Source organism: Phyllostomus hastatus, unplaced genomic scaffold (genome assembly GCF_019186645.2).
Source record: "Phyllostomus hastatus isolate PE091 unplaced genomic scaffold, TTU_PhHast_1.1 phas_contig_40, whole genome shotgun sequence".
In the NCBI taxonomy this organism is placed as follows: Eukaryota; Metazoa; Chordata; class Mammalia; order Chiroptera; family Phyllostomidae; genus Phyllostomus; species Phyllostomus hastatus.
The window spans coordinates 3,555,533-3,578,674 of NW_025333872.1; the positions used below are offsets into that span (position 1 = coordinate 3,555,533).

Genomic DNA, 23,142 nt, shown 5'->3' on the forward strand with positions numbered 1-23,142 from the left:
ACTTCAAACTGAAGAATAGTTAATGTGAGGTGGCGCCAGCATGCTGCAGACCTGTCAAACGATCTAGGACAGAAAGCTGGGCCATGGAACCTCGGGCAGCCAGAGTGAGGGCACAGCATACCCCCAAGACACAAGCGATCTGCCTTGTCATGACAACCAAAAGGGGCTCTTGCCAAAGTTGCTGTTTGCTTAGTGAATGGCACTGTAACCCCACCAGGAGACAGCCCCTGGCGGCATCTGATGCTTTCAGCTGCTTGGCCTTTCTGAAGAGAAATAGGGGCTGGGAACTCAAAGGGAAGCGAATAAAAGCACTGAGCAGAACAGAGGAGGAGGGAGTTACTGAAGAGTGTTCGGGCTTTGTGGGTCTCTGTGCCCGCTGGGACTGCTGCCAGAGACAGAGCCTCCAGTCACCTGACAGGAGCACACAGAGCCCTCCTTTCAAGCCTGGGATTCTGGCTGGGATGGGGGCGCAGGAGGTCACTGACCTGAGTGGCCTCTGAGGTCACACTGTGAATCTGTATGGGCAGTCGGCTCCAAAGCAACACAAAAGCAAGGAGGAAGGGCTTTATGCCAGCAGCTGTGGATCTGAATGTCACACTCGGAGGAGGCCCCGAGCTGTGAAATAGTAACTGAAACTTCAAACGGGGCACACATGGTCCCAGGCTGGCCCTGCCTCTGCCGTGTCAGGTCTTCAGGAGCTCACAGTGTGCGGAGGACAGGGCCCTTGCCAGGAAGGCCAGCCTCCTGCGTGCCCCTCTCGCCTGGCGTGATTTTGGAGGCCCTAGAGAGATCACTATAACTCCTCTTCACACACACACACACTGCACACCCTCAGACTCTCCTGTGCAGTTATTTAATGTCTGGACTGTGCAGAATCTCCTTCCTTTGGTCAGGGTCTCTCAGCTGGAGGTGCACATGAGAATCACTTACAGAGTTTGCAAAACACAGGCAGCTGAGCCCCATCCCAGACCTACTGAGTTAGAATTTGCCTGTACATTCCCTCGTGAATCCTTTTTTTAAAAAATCAAAATATTTATAGCCATAAGCATTTATCTGGTAAACACTATAGCAACTAAATAAGCAAAACCCAAGACAAGCAAGGAAGAATTGACAAACAAATTAGCGTTTGGTCTTTGTCACATAATTTAAATTAAATAATCAATAATACATTCCGGAACAGAATGATATTATTGATAAGGTTGATTTAAGTGCCGTCAGTGGAAATCTCCTTCAATGACAACATGTGCTCTCACCTAGTCAATAAAAACCTAAAATAAACTGTTGTGTGAAAGACTCCATAATTTTAAAAATCAAGACGAACTATATTGGAATCAAATGATCAGATTACACTATTCTGAAAGGAAAAACTAATTGATAAAGTGTAAGCAACAAAGAAGGTTATTAATAAGTATGAAATAACACAATGGTTAATTAATCTCGTGTTACACTATTTCCCTGGGGAATTCTGATGCTCACCCCTTGTTAAGAGACACCGCTGAAGGCTCTGAGCCCTGCTTCAAAGCACGTGCTTTGTGCAGGAGACAGCAGGAATGCAGAGCTGCCAAAGGTTGGGTGGGGTGGGGTACGAGATAGCGTGTCCCTTTGTGCATGGCCCACCTGCCAGATCTTTGGGAGCCACTGTGGAGAAAAAGGGCCTCAGAGTTTGCAGCAAGGAAAGTGCACTCTGTGGGGCTGGGTCTGCCTGCACTGGCCCTTGTGGGTGGTGGGTGGAATCTGAATAGCAATATCCACCGTGCGGCTGCTCCATGGATCAGGGACTTCATGTGTCTTATCTTATGTAATTACCACAGCCCCCGCTACAGATGAGTTCTGACAGGAGAAGTAATCAGCCCAGGATCGCTTCACTGTTGGGCAGAGCTGAAGTCAGGAGCGGGCTTTATCTGACTTCAAAGCCTGTGCTTTTTCCTCCGTAAGTGAATCCAATAATGAAGGAAGCCACAGGGCAGATCATTGAAGTTGGTCTTGACTTGTCCTTGGTATTTGAAGGTGATGCTCTTTTCCTTGGATGCCTTTCAGATCTGGGGCTTGGGCTGAGAGAAAGCTTCAGTTTCTTCCCGAGTGCTGGCCTGAGAAGGCTGCCCTTTACTACCAAAACCATGGCCTGCACCCTCACTCCACCTGGCATTTGCAGCTTGCCTGTTGGAGCCCGCCCCTCTCCAAGTTCAGACTCCGGAACGGCCATAGCCAGCCTGCCGCATCCACCCCCTTACGGTGTGCAAGGAGTCTGAAGAAAGGCAATACTGACATTCAACCAGAATGGCAACACTGACAGCACCAGAGCTGAATGTGGGTTTCCACAGAGCCAAGGCTGCGGGGCCCAACATGGCGGTCCTCCGGCCACTGCTGCGTGGGAGGAGGCCGTGAGTTATGTGGCTCTTCTGTGGCAGGCAGTCATCAGAGCCAGGGCAGCCCTCCAGCTGGTCGCTGCAGCTCTCCAGCACATGATTCATTTGCTGAACACCCTCTCTGGGCCTCCTTGGGGCTAAGCTGTCTCACAGAACTATAGATCACTCAGCCTCACCTTGTTTGAGAAGTCAAAGTGTCCATTCTAGTGGAGATTAATGGTGTCAGTGGCTCAATGACCATGATGGTCAGCAGCTCAGAGGCAAAGAGGCTGGCTTCCCAATCAGGCCATTTCCTGTTTAATGGCTCAAATTTATTGTCAGCTGAAGTGATCACATGCTAACGGGGGCTCAGTGCCACCGTCCATCTGTCTTAGTGTTGATTCTCCGAAACAGCAGCGCTGCCCGTGGCCTGCTCAGACTGAAGGGTGTGATGAACAGCACCCTGCAGGCACGTGGCTGTAACTGATAACCACACACTCACAGCCACGGCCGCAGGCCCCACACTCACTGCCTTGGCCGTCCCCTCGGGGAGAGCAGGGCACTCTCTAGAGGGGACATGGCCCTGCTTCAGAGCAATCACAGTTGTTGGGCATGCCAGCTCAGAGCAAAGACAGACCCAGACATCCCCTAAAAGAAGGCCGTCTGCCATCCCTTCCCGCCTGAGTCACCTGTTACCTCCCCTGCTGCTACTCTGGGCCTCGCTGCCTGAGATCACGCCCCTGGGATGGCGGCCTCCCTCCTTCGGCCCTCGCTGCCTCCCCTTCCCCGTTGTGTTCCCTGGGGAGGATGTGGGCCACAGAGGGTCAGCGGGCACCAGGGTCAGTGAACTTGCAGGCAATATGAAGGAGACCTGGGGCATACGGCATTCCCAGGAAAGCCATTTCTAGTCTTGTTACTTGCTTTAGTTCACACAGGTTCCCTTCCATGGCCACCTCTGTTCTCACTCTCCTATCTCTTCACAGTCCTTTCTGCTGTAGCCCAAGACCTACCTTTTGGCTTCTAGTCAGCTTTTCCCTGGTGGCATCCACTCAGAGCCTGGCTTGGTGACACTCTTACCGAAGCGCGTAGCACTTCTCCCGCCCACGTCAGCCCTCCAGGGGCAGGCCTGTCCTGAGGCTGCCCCTGCCTGCTCTCCAGCCCACCGTGACTTCCTCACGCCTCAGTCGGAAGCGTGTTCGCATCTGACCTCAGAGTCCAAGTCTCTTGGCAATTCCACCCTCTCTCACTTCAGCCGCACTGGCCCATGTGATCACATGCCCCCGTTCCAGTGGCTTTCCAGAGAGACATTAGCAGGAACCTTGGCATCCCTGAAACCCAGCCACATCTTTGTCACACAGGACCCAGCCAGTCGGGAGTGTTCTCAGGACACACAGGACCTTCCGGGGAAGACAGTTTCTTTCTCGCCTGCAAGGGTGAGCGGGGCCATTCCTCCGAGAAACGCTTCTGAGGATGGTGGTTAGTGGGGTTGGGTGATTGTCTTGACTGGCTTATAAGGGAAATTTCAGGACTATCAGGAGCTGAGTTGAGGACTCTTCACAAAACGGTCTCCTTCCACTTTTGGAAAATGTATCTGCTACTAGGCAATTTATAAGTTAATATGTTCATTTGGCAAAAATGTATTATACATAGTCAAAAGTTCTGAGACAGACCTCACAGTAGAATTGGTACATTTTCAAAGTAAGATGGCAAGAGGGAGTTGGACAACCAAAATACCCACAACAACGTTGGAAAGGACTGAAAGGAATTTTTGATGAGGATTTCATTAGACGGAGCGAGCATTTGCCTTAAGCCTGCCTTATCCTCTTCACTGGGGCGATGTGTCTATCTTCTCCCTCTCTCAAAAGTAGTCACGGGCTCTGGGCTGGCTCGAAGGAGACCACTTGGAAAGCTTGGTAAGAGTTTTCAGACAGGATAGTGAGAAGCTAAGAAAGTTCCTGGGCAAGTGGAATAGGGAAACTGAGACGGCTGAACACAATGGCCTGAGCAGTTTACAGCCAGGGGCAGATGGCAGGGGGCAAAACTGGGAAAAACAAGACCTCACCCCAGGGTAACCTCTCCTCCCCTGGCCTTTCCTCCCTGGAGACAACATCTAGACCTCCACTGTGTTTCAGCTCCAGGCCCAGAAAAGCAGTAAAACCAGATGGGTGATGCCAGAACCAACTGTAATGACCAAAAACCCCTGCCCTCACTGACCGATCAGTGGAGACCATGACACTGAAAGAGCACACCTGAAAGAGCACACCTGAAAGGGCACATCTGGAGAACTGATGGATGTTCTGCTGAAACCCTCCCCTGAGACCTCCCCCAAGAGTGATAAAGGCCTTAAGACAAAGGACCCAGGGCTTGCACTCTCCGGGGAGCAGTCCTCACCATTCCCTTCTTCTTCTCCCCCTTCTTTTCCCACAGGCACGAGTGGGGAAAGGCAATGGGCAGCGGGCAGCTGGCCCAGGCTAATCTCCTAAGCCCTGCCCCTGAAGCCCCCTTTGCTGTGATTTCCCAGGGAGCCAAGGCAGCCCAGCCAAGGCTCTTCTGTTGCTTCTTCTATGCTGAGCCCTTCCTTGTCTTACTGTCAACAGCTTTAATAAATTGATTCTCATAGTCAAATAAAGAGAGAGAGAGAGAGAGAGGGTCAGTCCTTGGGAGTGTGTGTGTGTTTGTGTACATGCACGTGTGCTCAGCGGGCTGATGTCTGATTCCCATTCAGGAACCCTAGAGGGCAGGGTATGGACTGAGGCATGCTAGGAGCAGAGCAGAGAGCTGCTGCTGTGTTCCTGTGGCCCCGGCATGGGCTGGAGGCTACAGGCCAGGAAGAGAGGGTATGGTCTCCTTAGTGAGCTGGGAACTGTGCAACAACCAGATCTCTGAAAACAAACAAATGAACACCCTGATGTGTAGTGGTGGCCAATTTTGTGGTGTGTGTACTCCCATCATGGCCAGTTTTATTTTAATTAATTAATTTATTTTTTAAAGATTTTATTAATTTTTAGAGAGAGGGGAAAGGAAGGAGAAAGAGATGGAGAGGAAGCACTGATGTGAGAGAGAAACAAAGATTGGTTGCTTCTTGTGCGTGCCTCAGCCAGGGACCAAACCTGCAGCCCAGGCCTGTGCCCTGACTGGGGATCAAACCAGTGACCTTTCACTTTGTGGGATGCCACCCAACCAACCGAGCCACATCAGTCAGGGCATCCTGACCCACTTGGAGCTACCAACACGATGTTCCTGAATTTGGACCTGGGAAGAGATACACACAGTTCTCATGAGCCAGTATGAGCTGGCTACCACTCACTTAGACTCTCTAGCACATAACTTAAGAATCAGATCCTTTTTAACAGGGCCACCTAGAGAACCTTAGTAGAAAAAAGCCTGGCAGTGGACCACAGGGTGCCTGGGAGCTGTGCATTGAACCCGTCCCATTTGCTTCTCCAGATCCACCCTCCACCCTCTTCCACTCTTCTGCTACTTGCCCCAGGAGGCTGGCTGGTAGAACACTGCACTTCCTTACCCTTTGCCTGTGGCTGGGCTCAGCCAATGGGGAACATGGGCAAGTGACTGGAGGCTGGGAGGAGAAAGAGGCTGAGGTAGTTCTTTCTCCGGACATCTCTGCAGGTACCATGAGCTGGATGTGTTGCTTGACTGAAGATCACAGCTCCTGTCAGATGGTTAGAGCCTTTCTGTGTTCCAGTCCTGGCACCTGCTCACTTCTCTGGCTCCCTGGAGGCCTAGGGGCAGCAATGCTTCCTGCCTTGCTGCTGTTACTATGTGCGGGCTGCCATGGTCTCCCTTCCAATGTCCCTGAACTGCTCACACCTTTGTCCATGGGCCTTTATCCAACTGTCTTCCTAACACCTACTTTGAGTACTGCCACCTACTTCCTGTGTGGACCTTCACTCACACAAGTTCAAAAATGAAGATTAATCAGAATCAAATTGGGGTTTGCTTTTTACTGCTTCTATTATCACAACGATTCCACTGACACAGTAATTTTATTTGATTTCTGAGCTGTTGGAATTGAATCCTTTTAAGAGTTCTGGAAATTATTATTGACCATTTCAAAGACAAAAAATTTCGGAGAATTATATAAATAACATGCATGTACCACTTCTGTATTTTGAAAAATCTAAACAGTTAGCTATAGTTGCTTCAGTTTTTGCTTTTGACCTTGAACATTGCGGAGTTGGCAGAAAGCTTCCTTAGTGCCCTCCCCAGCTCCTGAGACAACCCACCCCCTTTATATTCTCACCCCATATGTTTGATTCCCTCAAACACGACTTAGCTAGTTCTTGTCTTAAGGGGGTGGCCTAGGTGTTCTCTTTGTAAGTATTTGTTGGACTGAGTACCTGCACATATATATTTTGTGTGTCTTCCTGTATTTATGTTATCTTTCACAACAAAATGTACAAAGCTCCCACTCCTTTCTTCCCAATAAATACTGGGCTGGCCAAAAAGTTCATTCCCCATCCCCAATAAGATGACTCTAGTAGAGTTTAGTTGTCTTCAACTTCACTCAAAACAATTTTGTTAGATTGTATTGTGACAGCTGTCATATCGGCGTGCATTTAAAAAAGCATCAAAACTGGTGAATTTTTGTGTAGCCATTTTAATATTGAATATGGAAGGAAATATGCAACATTTTTGGCATATTATACTTATTATTTCAAGAAAGGCAAAAATGAAACTGAAATGCAAAAAAAGATTTGTGCAGTGTGTGGAGAGGGTGCTGTGACTGATCGGATGTGTCAAAAGTGGTTTGTGAAGTTTTGTGCTTCTTGCTGGATGATGCTGCATAGTTGGGTAGACCAGTTGGAGTAGATAGGGATCAATTGAGACATTAGTTGAGAACGATCAATGTTATACCATGCAGGAGATGACCAACATACTCAAAATATCCAATTCAATACTGTTATTGATGAAAATAAAAAATGTGTCTTTTATTTTACAGAAAAACTAAATGGACTTTTTGACCAACCCAATAGTATCGAACATTTAGGGATTTACATAAATGGTATTATTACATATATATTCTTCAACAATTTTCTTTCTTTCATTCACCATTGTGTTTTTTTGAGATTTATTCACATTGCTACATGTAGATCCAGTTTGTTAATTTTAAATTCTCTACAATGTTCCATTGCATGACTATATCATAACTATAGCTCATCTATCTACCTTCCTGCTGGGGGATCTTTGGCTTGTCTCCCGTTTGTGTTTGTTTGACTGTTTGGTGTGCTGAGAACAAGACTGCAGTGAGTGTCTCAGGCACGTGTGTGGCCCCTCCTTGGTGTATGTTCCTGGCATGGGCTTTCAGGGCTGTGGGGTTTGCCTATCTTCACCCCTATATGGTTGTTCATAGATCTGAGTTGTACAGTTCACTTTGCTCTGCTCTCCTTTTCCCTTTTCTTTCTTTTTTTATGAATGGAAACTTCTCTGCTGTGCTCTCTGGGTGTCACCTGCTCGCAGCTCTGCCAGGAAGGACTAGTCGTATCTATCTCCCGTGGGCCCCTGGCTCCTTCACATATCCCCCTGTGGTCTCCTGAATAGACACTAGTATATTCCAAAGAAACCTTTTTGTTGGTTGTTTGGAAGATGGCACCTATTGTTTGTGTCTGAGCACATATGACCCTGGTTTCTTGTTGGAGGGTCACCCAAGCTCATCAGCTTCTTTGAAGAAATGAAAAGGTCTTACCCAGCTCATTACATGCATGACAGGATCAGTCCTAGGGAACACGGGGACCTGTCCTGGGCTGAGATTTGCTGAGCACAACTGGTGATCTCTACTACTAGACTAAATTCTGCTAGAATTTTGTTTTCCATGTTTGTTATGGACTGAGTGTGTGCCCCACCCCCAAATCCATATGTTGAAATTTAATCCCCAGTGTGACGGTATTTGGAGGTGGGGCCTTCAGGAAGTAACTAGGTCTAGAGGGTGGGATTGGTGCCCGTACAAGAAGAGGCCAGAGAGCTACCTCACTCCTTTCTGCCATGCAAAGACACTGTGAGAAGCCAGCAGTCTGCAACCCAGAAGAGGGCTCTCAGCAGAACCCGACTATGCTGACACCTCGATCTCAGGCTTCCAGCCTCTGGAACTGTGGGAAATGAATTTCTGCTTATCAACCACTAGGCTACGGCAATTTGTTATAGGCAGCCCTAACTGATTAAGACATTGGTCAAATGCCTAATTCAGTCAAAGTAGCGGACATGGTTTCTGCGCATTTGGAAGATGAAAGGAAAGGCTCTGGCAACTGCTAGCAGGATCTTCAGCAGTCAAGTGCTCAAAGCAGTAGACAGCTCTTCCTGGAGCTTGACTACCTTTGGGCACAGAAGTGTGATTAATAGTGCCTGTGAGCAAATATGGGCAGACAGATGAGGGGACTATGGGACTGGGGTGACCTCCACCAGTTATGTCAATTGTTGCTGGCGGCCCAGAGCCATGGTAGGTTCTGTACCCTGGGGCTGTGACATTTGGTTTGTTTAGTTCCTGGCACTCAAGAGTCTGATACCATGACATTCCACTGAGCCTTCTCCTTTGTCCTCAGCTCCATCACATGAACACTATGCTTGACACTCAGACCAGCCCATTGGAGCAGATGTTCTGGTGTGGACAAGGAAACAAAAATTCAGGAAGATTGATGGACTAAGGTCACAGGACTAGCAAATGGTAGAGGAACAATTCAAGCAGGGATCTCCTAAGTCCATGGTGAGGGCTCTTTTTACTAAACCACAGTTGCTGTTCTTGACTGGCACCAGAGCCGAGGCCCACAGCCTCCTTCTGTTCTCCAGGTTGGCTGGAGAGGGAGTCTGGAACTACCCAAAGGGTCTGGAGCCGCAGAGATTGGGAGATGGGCCAGGGAATGGCGTGGGGACTCCTCACTCCTAGCTTCCATCTTGAGCCTAGAAACTTGGGTCAAGGACTTGTGTCACTGAAGCTGGTCCTATTTTCACAAGGAACCATGGATTAGAATAGATTCAGGTGGTGAGCTTTTATCATTGGCCGTACTGAGCTACCTGAGTCGTTCTGGAACCAATTAAAATGCCCTCTCGGCCTTGGGGGCAGCTGCTTCCTTTACAATTTGCCTTGCTGAGAGGGGTCGGCATTTTGACCACTTACTTCTGAGAAGATGCAGGCATTGCTAACCTATCCAAGCCCTCCATGTCTCCTCACTAAGACTGCGTGTGTTTCCTGCCATGTCTTAAGGAAGTCTGCATTCACAAGGAAATGAAGTTGCAACCCTTGAGGGCTGGGGGCTGTTAGATTCATTTGTTCACTCAACGCCGTCAGCACGTGCTGGCCAAGTCTCAGCCCATGGTGGGCACAGGGTACAGCTTGGCCCAGTTGCCCATTTCACAGATGCTGCAGCCTGGGCACAGAGCCCCTTAGCTGGCGCCTGGTGCATTTTTTAGGAAAAAATTGGATCCCTGAGATATCACTGATTTATTCAACAAACATTTACAGAGGACCTACTGCATGTTAATCATTGTGCTCGGTGTTGGGGAAGTTACTCCATGCAGCGGGGGAGACACATGAGAGACCTGCAGTTACCACACAGTGTGCTAAGTTCCATCAGAGGTATGTGCAGAGTTCTGCATGAGCCCAGAGGAAAGACAGCCCTGGGAAGGGAAGCCTGGACTATCTGCCTACAGAAATGTCTTAAACCAAACCCCAAGGTTGGAAGGGAGGATGACGTGTTAAAAGCTTCAGAACATTCTCTTCAAACAGAAGCTTAGTGGCAAAAAGAGGAATAGAACTTGCTTTGGTTGAATCAGGGTGGGTGGAAATGCCGAGGTCCTGCCACCTACAGAGTGACTTCTCTCACCCTCACCTCTGAGTCCCACAGAGCCCATTTTGAAAACCACACAGTAGACGACGCCAGAGGTCCCCTCCAGTCCTGCCTCACTCAGTGGTTCCTCTGCACACCCGGGAATCCCTGGTTTCACACACTGTCTGGGTCGTGCCAGGTGCTCTGTGAACCTGGTGAATCAATGGATGAGTGTCTGGCCTTTTGCTTTCTCTCAAATTTGTTGTCTGCACGTGCAGAATTCCAAAGAGCATTTCAAGACTCAATCTTAAGCAATTTTACACCAAATGGGAGGAAATGGTGACGGAAGAGGTGTTTTCTTGGAGACTGGCAGGGATGCCACAAGAGGTCACTGCAGGAATTCCGTTTGGGAGAAAAGAGCTGCTTGGAGGATGCTGGAGCGATAAAGTGAAATACGGAGCCCTCAGTTTGGTGCCTCCCCACCATCCTTAAGGCCCCTGCTGGGGACTGCAGCTGTCACTGCCCTGTTTCCAGGGTCAGGAGGAGCACATCACTGATGGCACTGCAGCCACAGTGGACTGTTCTTGGGGCTGCTTTGCTCCTGGGGTGGTGGGGGGTTGGGGAGGGGAGAGGAGGGCTATTCAGGAGGCTAGTGTTTGTGGGGGCATCTTAAGATTTTATTTATTTATTTTTAGAGAGGGAAAGGAGGGAGATAGAGAGAGAGAGAGAGTGAGACATCAATGTGCGGTTGCTGGGGGTTACAGCCTGCAACCCAGGCATGTACCCTGGCTGGGAATCGAACCTGGGACACTTTGGTTCCCAGCCCGCGCTCAATCCACTGAGCTACGCCAGCCAGGGCGTGGGGGCATCTTATATCTCATTTAGAAACTGCCAGTGCCATGCTTGTGGAATTTTCTTGTCATTTGTTAATCATTATTATTATTGCTATCTTCTATAGTAGCATATGAGTAACATGCCTAAAAGTAGAGGCAATGGAATGTTCCAATCAGTTATGTTTTTGCAGAATTTGGGTCAAGGAATAAATGTGGAGAAAGGTGTGGTGTCATCCAACGTGGAGTGAGCTTCTCAGGGTAGAGATCCCCTACTTCCATCTACCACAGAACAAAATAATTGGCTGGTCAGCTACCCTCAGGGGCAAGGCCAGGTAAGGTGGCGTGTGATCGGTGCTTTATTCAGAGACAGCCAGGCGTCCTCGAGGCCCTCTCTGGCTTGGGCTGGGAGTGTGTGTACCCAGAGGAACAGCCGGGGCGGGGGCGGGGTGAAGGCTGGGGTGGGGGCAGTGTGGGTGGGACAGATTAGTCAGTCAGCTAGCGAATGCTGGGGAGCTAGGTGACTGCCTGGGGCTTTCTTTATCTAAAAGACCTTTTTGACCAAGACTTCCTTGCTCACAAATGCTCACTGGCTCCACTGCCTATAAGGTAAAGGCTCAGATCCATGGTTCTCAATGGACTGGCCCAAGTCACCCTTTTAGCCTTTTTCTCAACTGCTTCAAATTCACTCCCTAACGGGGTACTCCTCCCTCTACCCCTGCACACACAAAAACATACCATGCACATGCCACACACACTACATACACTACACACACATCATACCACTCATACACCATTGGCATGCCACAGGCACAGCCCCCTCACACCTGACACACCACAAACATGCATGCCACACATGCCAAACATACAACACCCACATATCACTTATGCACACCACACAAACATACACACTACACACAATAGCCCCTCCTCCCCACACTCTCCACTTAGGTCACGAATCCTGCCCATTCTGTAGGGCTCAGCCCAGGCCGTGGTCTCAGTGACATGCTGGGCCATCCCCTCTGGTGAGTTTCCGAGGCTCTGACGGCCAGTTCCTCTTACCTGACACGTGTCACATGTTGTTTGGTAGTGCCATGTGTCCTTTGAACTTGAATCACAGGCATTTGGTAGAATTTTGCCAGCCCCTGATCAAATATTGCTCAGAAGAGACTCTTGAGGAATGCAGCCCACGCTCGTGGGGCTGGCTCCCCCTGGTTTTATTCCTGTTCTCGGCAGCCTTCAGAAAGCAGGATACCTGGAGCGTATTATCTCGGCCGCTCACATAAACACTTCAATGAATTGTGATTTAATGTCAGGCCTCTCACTTTTATAGAGGGTCGGTATAAGACTCATCTGGTTGCACAACATTTTGGTTTATTTTGTAAAACTGCAGTTGAAGACATCGTTCACGATGCCACTCAGTGTCCTTACAAAGATCCACATGATAAATTCCGGTTTGGGTTTGGTTCCAGGAAGAAATTCTATTTTTCTCAGATAAATTGGTTAGCATGCTTCCTGTTGCCAGAAAAGAAAACTGTAACTCAGGTGCTTCACTTTCTGCTTAGTGGCTAGATAAGGAGTCAAATTTATCACCTGTGTGTTATAATCTGCTCAGTTATGGGGTCCAAAAGCACTTAGTACTACTTCTTTTAATGGACTTATTTTATTTTATGTTCAAATGTTTCATTATACCTTTGCAAGATGTGTGAGTCTGGAAGTCATCTGGAGAAGCACTGATTGGGCCTATTTATTGCCTGGGCTGGCTGCTAGGGGTACAAAGATTCATTTGACTGCACCCAGCCTTCTAGAAGCTCACATTTCAGCATGGAGAATAGCTGGCTGGTGCTCTAACAGAGGTGCGTGGGGCTGGAGAACAAGGCAGACTTAGGGACAAGGGCCCAGGGGAGGAGTCATGGAGAAGGTCAAGGCTGAACTGGTTTTGGGACAGCAGTGGGAAGACGACACTGCATGGCACAATATGTACACATCTAAGCCTGAAATTAGAGGTATCTTTTTATGCACGCAGCACCTCATGCTGGCTAGAGTGGAAACCCTTGGAGGGCAGGCATCAAATCTCTGTGCCTTTGTGGACCCTGCTTTGCCCGCCTGACGCAGGGCTGAGGGTGGGGCTGCGGGTTGGAGTTCGGGGTCAGGAGCCAAGCCGCCTGTATTTGCATTCTTAACTGAACAACTCGAGGCAGATTCACATAACCCCTTTGGGCTTTAATGTAAACTGAGGATAATAGTAATATCTACTCATGGGGATTTTAGGAATGTTACAAAAGAAAATACATAAGTGAAGAGCTTAGAATCATGCCTCGCGTGTGGTAGAGTACTCAGAAAACTTTTGCTGATTGCGTTATTGACAATACTATACCACTGAGGGTAACCAGGGCAACAAAGTGGGAAAAACACACTGAATTCAACTCAGCTAGCTGAATCTAGTTCAAGTAGTATCACTCCCAAATGATGCTTAATTTAAAAATAACATTGTTGCCTGGGTCAGCCTGGCTCAGTTGGTTGGAGTGTTTTCCCATAAACTGAAAGTTTGCAGGTTCGATTCCTGGTCAGGGCACGCACCTAGATTGCAGGTTTGGTCCCTGGGCAGGGGTGCATATGAGGCAACCAATCAATGTGTCTCTCTCACATTGATGTTTCTCTCCCTCTTTTGCTATCTCTTTCTTTCCCTCTCTCTTTAAAATCAATAAGCCTGTCCTTGGGTTAGGATAAACAACAACAACAACAACAACAACAAAAAACATTATTTTATTGTTTTCTGAAATACCATATGGGAGCAGGCCCTGCTCTAAGTCGACTAGTGACTTTTGGTGGTTAATTATATTCTTAGAACTGGTCACTTATGTGTCTCTTACAGGATGCCCTCCAACTCCAGCTGCTACATCCAGGGGGCTTCCTGGACCCAGAGCTTCACCTGCTCCACTTCTGCCCACTAGCTTTGGAAAGGACCAGGGTTCATGGGTAGTCGGTCCATGCGAGAGAGCTGTCACATGGATTTCCAGCCAGGAAGGGAGTAGGAGTCATTTTCAGAGCGCAGACACGTGTGCACAAACTGACCTCTCAAAGGAGCTTTCTGTGTGCCAGTGGCGTGATGCTAAATGCTTAACAAGGGGCTACTTAGGGAAAAGGGCCTCGATTTACAACATTTGCCAGTTCCCTGGTGTACACACTCCCACCCCATGACTCCCAGCTGCCCGTGTGATGTCCTGCATGCAGGTCAACAAGATGTGCACAGGAGTCACGTCGGATCGTGTTTCAGTGACACAGACGCAGCTCGTGTCAAGGATCTCAAGAGCAGAGGTAATAGTAAAATGCAGTAAATTAATTAGGAAGTGATGAACCTTGAGTATCTGTCACCTTTGTTTTTAATGTACTTTATTTAACTGTATATAATTAATTTTAACAACACTGGGTTTAATCACGGCTCCCAAATTCCTGAAATGGTAACAGTTGCTCTTCCTGCACGACGGAGCACCTCTGGAGCATCGCTGGGCCCGCCCCCCTGCACCAGTGTGCACCCCTCCCACACGGCGCCTCTCTGTTCCCTGAGCTGTGCGCCTGTGAGACACGAGACTGCCTTACCCGCGTTTCCTCGGGTGTGTGTCTACTCACCCACACAGAGCTCTATTCTTGTGCAAAATAGGTGAGAAAACATCTGCTCAGACTTGCTCGCTCGTTACCTCCCACCCCCCAGACAGCCAACGGTCATCTACGCTTTCATGGGAACCTAGGAACACGGCGGCAAAGAAGAAACAATACCAACGGGAATACTTAAAATGGAGAATGAGGGAGAAGAGAGGAGGAGAAGACGCAACAACAGAGAGAAGGGAACACAAGACTCACAGAGCCAGCGAGCGGGAGGGCAGGAGAAGCCCCGCCCTGCCCCAGCATGTCCGGTGGGGTCTAGCCCCGCTCAGCGTGGGGCTGAAGGGTGAGGCGGAGGCGGGGGCGGCTCTGTGAACAGTCCGCTGCACTGGGAGGTTTCTCTCAATGAGAAGAACTCTTTTCTGAGCTGTGGTCACCTGGGACCGTGAACACTGGTAGCTCCAAGTCTCCATCGCATAGCTCTTAAGGAGTTTGGTCAGCTACATGGTGTTCGCTCCCAAAATGGCAGCTGGGCGACATTAACAAATCTTCTCTAAATTGGAATAGTATGCTTTAAAAATAAATAGGTATTTCACATGCACTTAAGTAGACTTCCAGCCCAAATGCTTTCTGTCTGAAGTGGGCTGGTTACTTCGGGCAGAGCTGGGCCCTCTGGCCCTGACACCTGCTGCAATTTGGAAGAAGGCTCCCAGGAATGAGTGGAGGAATTACCGAGAGGGGGATGGTTGAAGACAGACAGCAGTTTCCCGGGGAACCCAGGAGGGCCAGACACTGGGGCGGGACAGGGAGGATGGAGCACCTCTTGCCCTGAAGGCCACAGAAAAGGCTCCCTAGGCCCTGGATAAAATTACCCCTGGAGTTATATGAGTGGTACCTTCCACCTCATTGTTTCTACTCAGCCAGGGTCATAAAGATTGGAGAAGACACCAGATGGCAGCCTTTAAATGAAGTGCCCAGTGGCAGCCCTTAGGGATGACTTCCCATTCAGCGACCTACCCAGGAGGCCCAAAGGTCACCTTGACACAGCTCCCCAGCAGAGGTCATTGTGCCCTTCCTAAGTCTAGCCCTACAAGTTAGAGTCCCGGTGAATCCCTGGCTCCTTGTTGAGGAAGGCACTTGGCAGAATCTTGGCAGAATCCATGGGAGGGCAAGCCTGGCACACTGACGTGAGCCCTCAGTCCTGAGGCCAACAGGGGGAAGCTCAAGCTCAGGTCAGCGGCCTTGGGCTTTGCTTCTTTATTCCTGATAAAATCAGTAGGTATTGATAGGATCTGTATTATTACTGAAACTAAACAACAAACCTTCCTTATTATCCAGATTACTAGGGTCAAGTGGGTCATCCTCATGACATTGAGGCTGTCCTGCATTTCTCCCCTAGAAGTCCTGAGTGCTGGCTTCTCCAAATACAGGTCACTCCAGGACCAGGCCATCTCTAGAGGAGCTCTTTGTTTGAATACACAAATTGCTTATTTAGTAAAAGCTGTTTGCATCCTTGGTCCCAGGCTCACTGGAGAGAAGCAAGCTGGTCCTGCCCAGATGCCTGCTCCATCAGCCTCCCTGGGAGCTGCATGCTCCTCCCAGCTCACTTCCTGGGGTTACAAATCAAAAGGGGGCATTTTCTGCAGATGTCCCTGCTTAACACATTGTTTGTGCGTAGTTTTTATCACGTGCTCTACTACCAGTCCATGTAAAACATATAAATATGTTTCCTGCATACAATGTGTTAAAAGATGCCAAGGGCCTTTTAGAATATCACCATGTTTGTTTAGCGTTTGCATTATTAGTGTACTGAAGTGTGTCCACCAGTGCTGTGTAACCACAGACTGTGTAACCAGTGGCATAGACTCAGAGAACTGGGTTCGAATCCTAGTTTCACACTTAGTAGCCATGTGACCTGCAAGCCAGTGAATCGTTCTCACATGGAAAATGCACTTACCTTTCAGAACAGTGGTGAGGATGAAAGAAGACAGGGCACATAAAGTGCGCACAGAGGTGGCTCAGCAAATGGAAGCTGTTTTCCCCACCAGTTGTTACTGTTAGGAGGGGCTCTAGATTAGTTAGTAGTGGCTATAGAAAGCTCAGAGTGGGACCCTGAGGGGCTGGGTCATAGGGGGTGAATTTAGTCTGGGGTGTGGGGTGGACAAGGTCAAGAGGATGAGGCAGCAGCTGGGAGGGTGGGTGCCAGGTGTGACAGCCGTGAGCAAGCACACAGGTGGGGGAAACTGGTCCCAGAGGGGAGGGGCATCCGCAGACAGCTGCACTCCACAGCAGACCTTCCTTCCTTCACCTTTCCTAAGCTTTGGATGGGTTATGTTTTAGCTGAATGTGGGTTTTCAGGACAGGCTAGCTTGTATTACCTTCACCTTCCTCCTATAGGACCCACTTTGTACCCACCTAGAGCTACTTGCTGCAGATGCCGCTGGGTGATTTCTTCCTTCAGGTGACCTGTCAAAGACACAAAGGAAAACACTAGTGAGTTTGCAGTGGTCTGGAAGAAGAGCTGGCCTCAGAAACGTGTGGCAAGCTAAAAGAAAATATAGGGGAAGTATGAGAGACAAGCAGGCACAGTCTCCAAGAAGAGCCCTTCTATGCTCTGAATTTTGTTGAAAGAAGAGGCTGCAAAGGCTGGGGCCCTGGCACATCATTGCCAATACATTTCACCTTTGGAGTCTATCATTGGAGTCTATCGGACAGAGAGTTATCTTAGTCTATCACTGATAATTTTTGTTAGGGCTCTGATCTCTTAAATAGGGATGGAGGGTTTGATGTTTTATAATGCATAGGGCCACTTTTAAATTCACTCATTATTTTAAGCTATATGAAACTGTGTCAAATAAGAAAGATGGTTTTGATTTGTCATAATCTTAAGATAAACACAACGTTTGACCATTTGGTATGAAACACATATAATTTTAGGTTGTATTAATAAAGGTATAGCGTGTAGATCAAAGGAGGTGATAACTCCACTGCACTCTGCAGTGATCAGACCACAGTTGGTATTTGTTTTAGAAGCTACTTTTTATAAGGAATATTAGTAATATAAAAATATTTAGAAGATGGTAACTGGAATGGTGAGGAGTCTGAAACTATGCCATATGAGAAATATCTGAGGTAACCTGAGACATTTAGGTGGGGAATAAAACATGTGGAGGGAGAGGGGTTATGAAGATAATGGCTGTCTTAGGAAATCTAAACATTGTCATATGACTGAGGAAACATTTATTTTTGTCCTACTGCTGAGGGCAAAGGCAAATTGAATGAAGGCAGACTTGGGGCTCAGTATGAGGAAGAAATAGTTCATAATGAGGACTGTCTCAACATGGATTATGTTGTCTCAAAATTGATCAATTTCCTGGCAAAGCAGTGAGCCCCATCCTGAAGGTGCTCAGGGAAAAGCTGGGTGACCATGTGTTGGGTTGTTTGAGTGAGAATTCCTGCCCTGGGGAAGAGTTGGGATGAAATGGCCCCCAAGTTTCCTCCATCTCTGAAACTCTAGGATTTTGTGCTTGAGAATGGGTGAAACAGCAGCCCTGGGGGTTGTTTATCTCCAAGGGCTCAGCATGCTTGCTAACGTGTCAGTTCTGTCCACATTACATTTGGGAGATGTGATCAGGCCCCTGGGGATTCCAAGAAAGCCTGGGAACTTCACTGCTCCCTTGTCTAATATACAGGGTCTGGCACAAATAACGCCCCTTTTTATTACATAAAAATCTTTCATTACAAAATCATAAGCATGTAATTCTGTAACAACAATATCACACTCAAAGACACCACATGACATTCTAGGTGAAATGTTCACATTGCTGTCCATCTTGTGTAAGACATTCACTCACCCTACCGACCACGCTCAATGGCATCACCTCTGCCAGATCCTGTGTTCCTTTCTCCACACAAAGTGCGTTCTACACCTCAGGGGCTACAGCTGAACTGAGATTTCAAAAGTTGTCTACAGCTGAAGTGAGGAGGCAATAAGGCAGTAACATGAGACCTTGTCGCTCACCCAAAGTTCTAGGGCACTTCTGGAATGTCATGATTGGAGGATGGCAGGGACAGCAGAGGTCAGTCAGTTTAGCTTCCCACCCAATTTAGGAATCTCTTCTACAGAATGAAATGGTCATTTCATGTGTCCTGCCTGCTCCACCGATTAAATTGCATATAAGCAATTGCTGATGTGTCGGCACCTGCTTCCTTGTCACTTTCCAATTTGGGTCTAGTCTGTTCTCTGGAGGAGCACAAAAGAAGGACCCTCTCATTGGCAGTGAGAGCCCTTCATATGTCTCAGGATGCTACGAATTCTCCACTTAGACCTGTCCTTTCTGGGTTAACATCATCAGTTCCTTCAGCTCCCCCTCGGAGGTGGCTGTTTTCAGGTGTGTCTCTGTGCCTTGTCTTCCTGTATCCCCCACTGGAGAGGATTGTGCACAGAGAGGAAGCCAAGGATTGGGTAGGAGCAGTGACTGCATCCTAATTCCAAGTAGGGAGGGTGGGACTCAGGGGATGATGTGTTGAGAGGGAGTTGGGGATGTGGTCACCTGGCCCAAGGATAAGTGCTGGGAGGGTCTGGAGCCAACAGGAACATGACCTGAAGCACAGGCTGGCCCCAGCCCCAGCCCCAGGTGGGATCTTCTCCTTGCTCTGAGCAACATGGCCATTATTGTCTTCATCAGCAGAGTGAAGAGGCTGGGGTAGGGGTGCTGCTGGGCTGAGACTTCTGTCTGCATTAAATATCACTGACTTGAATTTTTAAAAAGCACGGCACACATGCTCTTCAAATAAAAAGATACAGTGATGTGACAAAGGCAACACACCACTTAGACATGTCCCTTTATTTAGAGCAGGCCACTGAGGCCTTTCTCATGCCCACAGTCTGGAGAGCCAATGCCACACGGGACCTGGCCCATTTCCTGGGGATCTGGCCCAGGTGCCTTACAGCGGAGCCTCCTGTGTGCCTGGGTTTCTCCTTCCCCATGACACTGACACTGACCTGCTGCTGTGGAGCCGCCTTGACAACCTGCCTTCCAGACCATGGCCTCCCTGACACAGGTCTCCCCAGCTCACACATTGCCCCCAGGAGGTGCTCAGCCTTGTAGGTGTGACCTGCCTGCCTCTGTTGGAATGACCAGGCTCCCTCTGCCAAACCCTGGGGAAGCTCTTTTGGAATGACAGGGTTAAGGGCTCTCACAGCCTCCAGCCTGGGAATGTAAATACAGATGGGATTTTGCTACCAGGACTGAAAGTTCTACAAACTCCCCAAACATACCACCTACTCTCAGAACAATGAGCTAGTTCTAGGAGACAAAAGGTCTGTCTTTATAACGTTCCATATAGTTAAAGGTAAGTTTAAAATGTGTTTAATGATGCTCTCTTTTGGCGAATTGGCTAACATCTCTCACCACAGGGCAATTTTTGTTTCTGAGATCTTCCTAAACAAGCTTCTAAAAATAGCCTTATGGCTGATGCCTAACTGCATTTTCCAACAGAGCCATTCTTCATGTGAAGATAAGTCTCTGCAATCTGCTGGATCTTCCAGCTCCACAGGTTTTGGCAAAGGAAGGAGTTGAGGGGACAGCAGAAGTCGCTCAGCATGCAGCGTGCTGTCATCAGCATGGAGATACATTTTGCTGGTTTTGGCCTTGTTCCTGGACACATCCCCACCCCGAGGTATGGTGAAGAGACAAAATGGACACAGAACTCCGGGCCAGAGGCAGGAGGTGGTCTGGGAGGGAAACCGGGGTGGGGAGGAGAGCTGGCTTGTAGGAGAAGAGTAATAGTAATTTTGTCTGCAGTGATTTATGACAGCACATGCCAGAAACATGTCTCCCTTTTGATTCATTAATTGACAGGGTGGGGGTGGCAGCAGCAGGTAATGGGGTGGTGTATCATCTATGCTAGTTCGTTACCCCTTGATCCTCCCCAGAGTCTTGAGATGTAGTAAAGCTGATATTATCACATGTGATGTGGGGGAAGGTCCAGAGGAGACACAGGACTTAGGAGTAGCCATGTGCAGGTGAGTGCACTGCATGGTATGTGTGCTACTCTGTACCAAGGAGCGCACACGAGAAGTAATATCACCAAGCAGAAGCAGCACTTATTTTTTACATCAATATTCACTCTTCTGGATCAAACAATTTTCCTCAGCTTCATGCTTTATTCTGCATGCATGTTAGTTTGGAATCATTCACCAAGCAAAGCTGCTCAGCTGGTGCAGAGCAAAGCTATTCACTTACAACGCCCACGCAGGGCTGTTGCAGGCTGTCGGAGCAGCTTCTCTGCTGTGGCGCCTTCCTGAGCGTGTCAACGTACCTATAAGTAGTAATATTTATGCCCATCCGCTATGTGTTAAGCACTATGTTCGAAGTGCTGTGGAATATACAGACTGGTAGTAGATTCTATCCTAGCTCAAGAAAGTTCGCATGATACAGGGGACACTAAACAGGTGGTCGTGTGCTCTTCCTTTTAAAGCTGGACCCATGGCTGACCTTGCTCCTTCATCGTGGATGGCTCCCTCTCCTGCTGAGCCTGTTTGTCTTTTCAACACAGCACTTTTGGGCATTTACAACCAATCACTTGGAATTGGACTTGAGGTGAATCAAACCTCTTTGCCATTTTGGTTATAGTAGAAAGTAATTACAAATTTGTTGATAGAAAAAGTTCAGCTCAAATCCCAATTCTGCTGCTTCCTATTTGGGTAGGTTACTTAACATCTCTAAGCCCAAATGTTATCATTTGAAAACTGAGAACAGTAATATAACTGTGATAATATCTGCCTTATTGTACCTCAATATTCTTGGGAGAATCAAGAGATAACGTACCAGCACAGATGATATGCCTCACAAGTTTTAGGTACCAAGGCCCTTTCAGACATTGGAAGGATACTATACACATAAGATGACAGGTCCTGCAGGCCAGGTGGCTAAATGTCACGTCAATGGTGGAGAGAAGTTTAGAGGAGGGAAAGGTGGGTTAGTGGCGTATAGAAAGCCATAATTACTAAATGTGAAACTTGAGCAGATCCTCAAAAGAGCAGAGGTGTTAAGGTGGGGTTGGGAAAGTCATTCCAAGCCAAAGAAGACTATTGGGCAATAGGGTGGAGAAGGCCAGGTATACATTGGTTTGGGGCAGGAGTTAGAAGGGAGGGCTGGACTGAAGGACTAGGGCTGGGGGGTAGTGGGGTGGGACCGAGTGCTATTTGTACTAGAGGCCAGGTCCTAGGTGATCACTAAAACCTCTGGTCAAATCTGTTCTTCTCTTAGGGTGAGGGTTAGAAAAAACAAAACAAAGCTGAAAAACAAAACAAAAAAGAGAAAAAGTCTGTTCTGTTCAGCTATCCTACTGCAGTATTCCAGTAAAATCAACATAGGATGAACATCAGTAGCAGAACTGGGGAAGGGGAGAATACACAGAATACGTCTGCTGTCTGAGGGCCTCTTTGAAAGGGAAGTTCTGGTTAGTGGTCCTGAATTAGGGTGTTTATATCCGCTGTGATGTGAGAAGCCAGTTTCTTTGTACGAACAGAAGATGGCGATTACTAAAAGGTTATATTCTCTAAAGGCTGTTTGTCAGGCTATTTGTAAAAATAATGGGATTAGCATAAATTAAATGTGTAATCTTTAGATGAATTTCTAACAAATAGAAGTGTGTAAATGCTTTGAAGCCTTCAAGTCAGTCATTTTCCCTTCCTCCTTGTTAATTATATTGCACCAGGTTTTATCTAAATTTGCTTCTATAATTTGAATATCTATTGAGACAGGAACCACCTCTTCCCACCATAGCAGTACAGGATAAAATTTAAAAAAAGAGAGAGAATATCAAGAAAACGTTGCTGGATTAGATGACGAGACAGTTCTGAGGACCGGAAGTGGGACATAAATGCAGAGTGGCTCATGGAGCCTCAGCCCCAGCAAGCAGGGCTCTGGGTCCTGGAGCTGGAGGGCGACACAAAGTGCACTGTGCCAGACAGGGTGCAGGAGCCTGGCTCAGGGTCTGAAGCTGCAGGCTGGGGTGAGACCCCCATCACTCTACGCGTGAGTAGGAGGGGACTGAGGAAGAAAAGTGCTGCCAGATGTTGCTGGGGGCTGTGGTTCACACCCCCCAGCAAGTCCAAGGAGGAAGAAAGGTACAAAGTCAGCCTCTCTCTGGTTCGTAAGCCAAGCTGTCTCCTGACGCTATGACCAAGTCGACCACAGCCCAATACTGCCGTGTCACTCCAAACTGTCGTTATTACCGCGGCTTCTGGCCTGGGGGCCTGGAGGGTCTGCCAGGCAGAGAGGGATGTGCACAAAGGGACAGAGAGAAAGAGAAAGAAAGAAAATGTGTTTTATTAAAATGGGCTTACCCACCAAAATGCCAAAATATATGAAGAAATCTAATGCTGAAGAAAGATAGCAAAATCAATAGTTGGAACATGAATTCATTACAGATGAAAGTAATTTCCCGGACAGGCGGATCAAGACATTTATTGATGCGGCAGACAGAGGGTGAATTAGTCTTGCTCTCCAGTCCGCAGCCCGCCATCCTCATCAGTCTGCACTGCCTGCATGAACGTGCGCGTGCGTTTTCATCCCCGCG

General features: G+C 48.2%; 1 protein-coding gene across 1 annotated transcript in view; it reads right to left on the reverse strand.

The window, feature by feature from the left end:
• Positions 1 to 23,142, reverse strand: part of KIF6 (kinesin family member 6) — a 417,010-nt gene that overhangs the window by 27,043 nt on the left and 366,825 nt on the right. Inside the window, exon 16 of the mRNA XM_045842819.1 lies at positions 16,969 to 17,019. Within this exon, the coding sequence (XP_045698775.1) occupies positions 16,969 to 17,019 (51 nt within the window). The remainder of the gene's footprint in view (positions 1 to 16,968; positions 17,020 to 23,142) is intronic.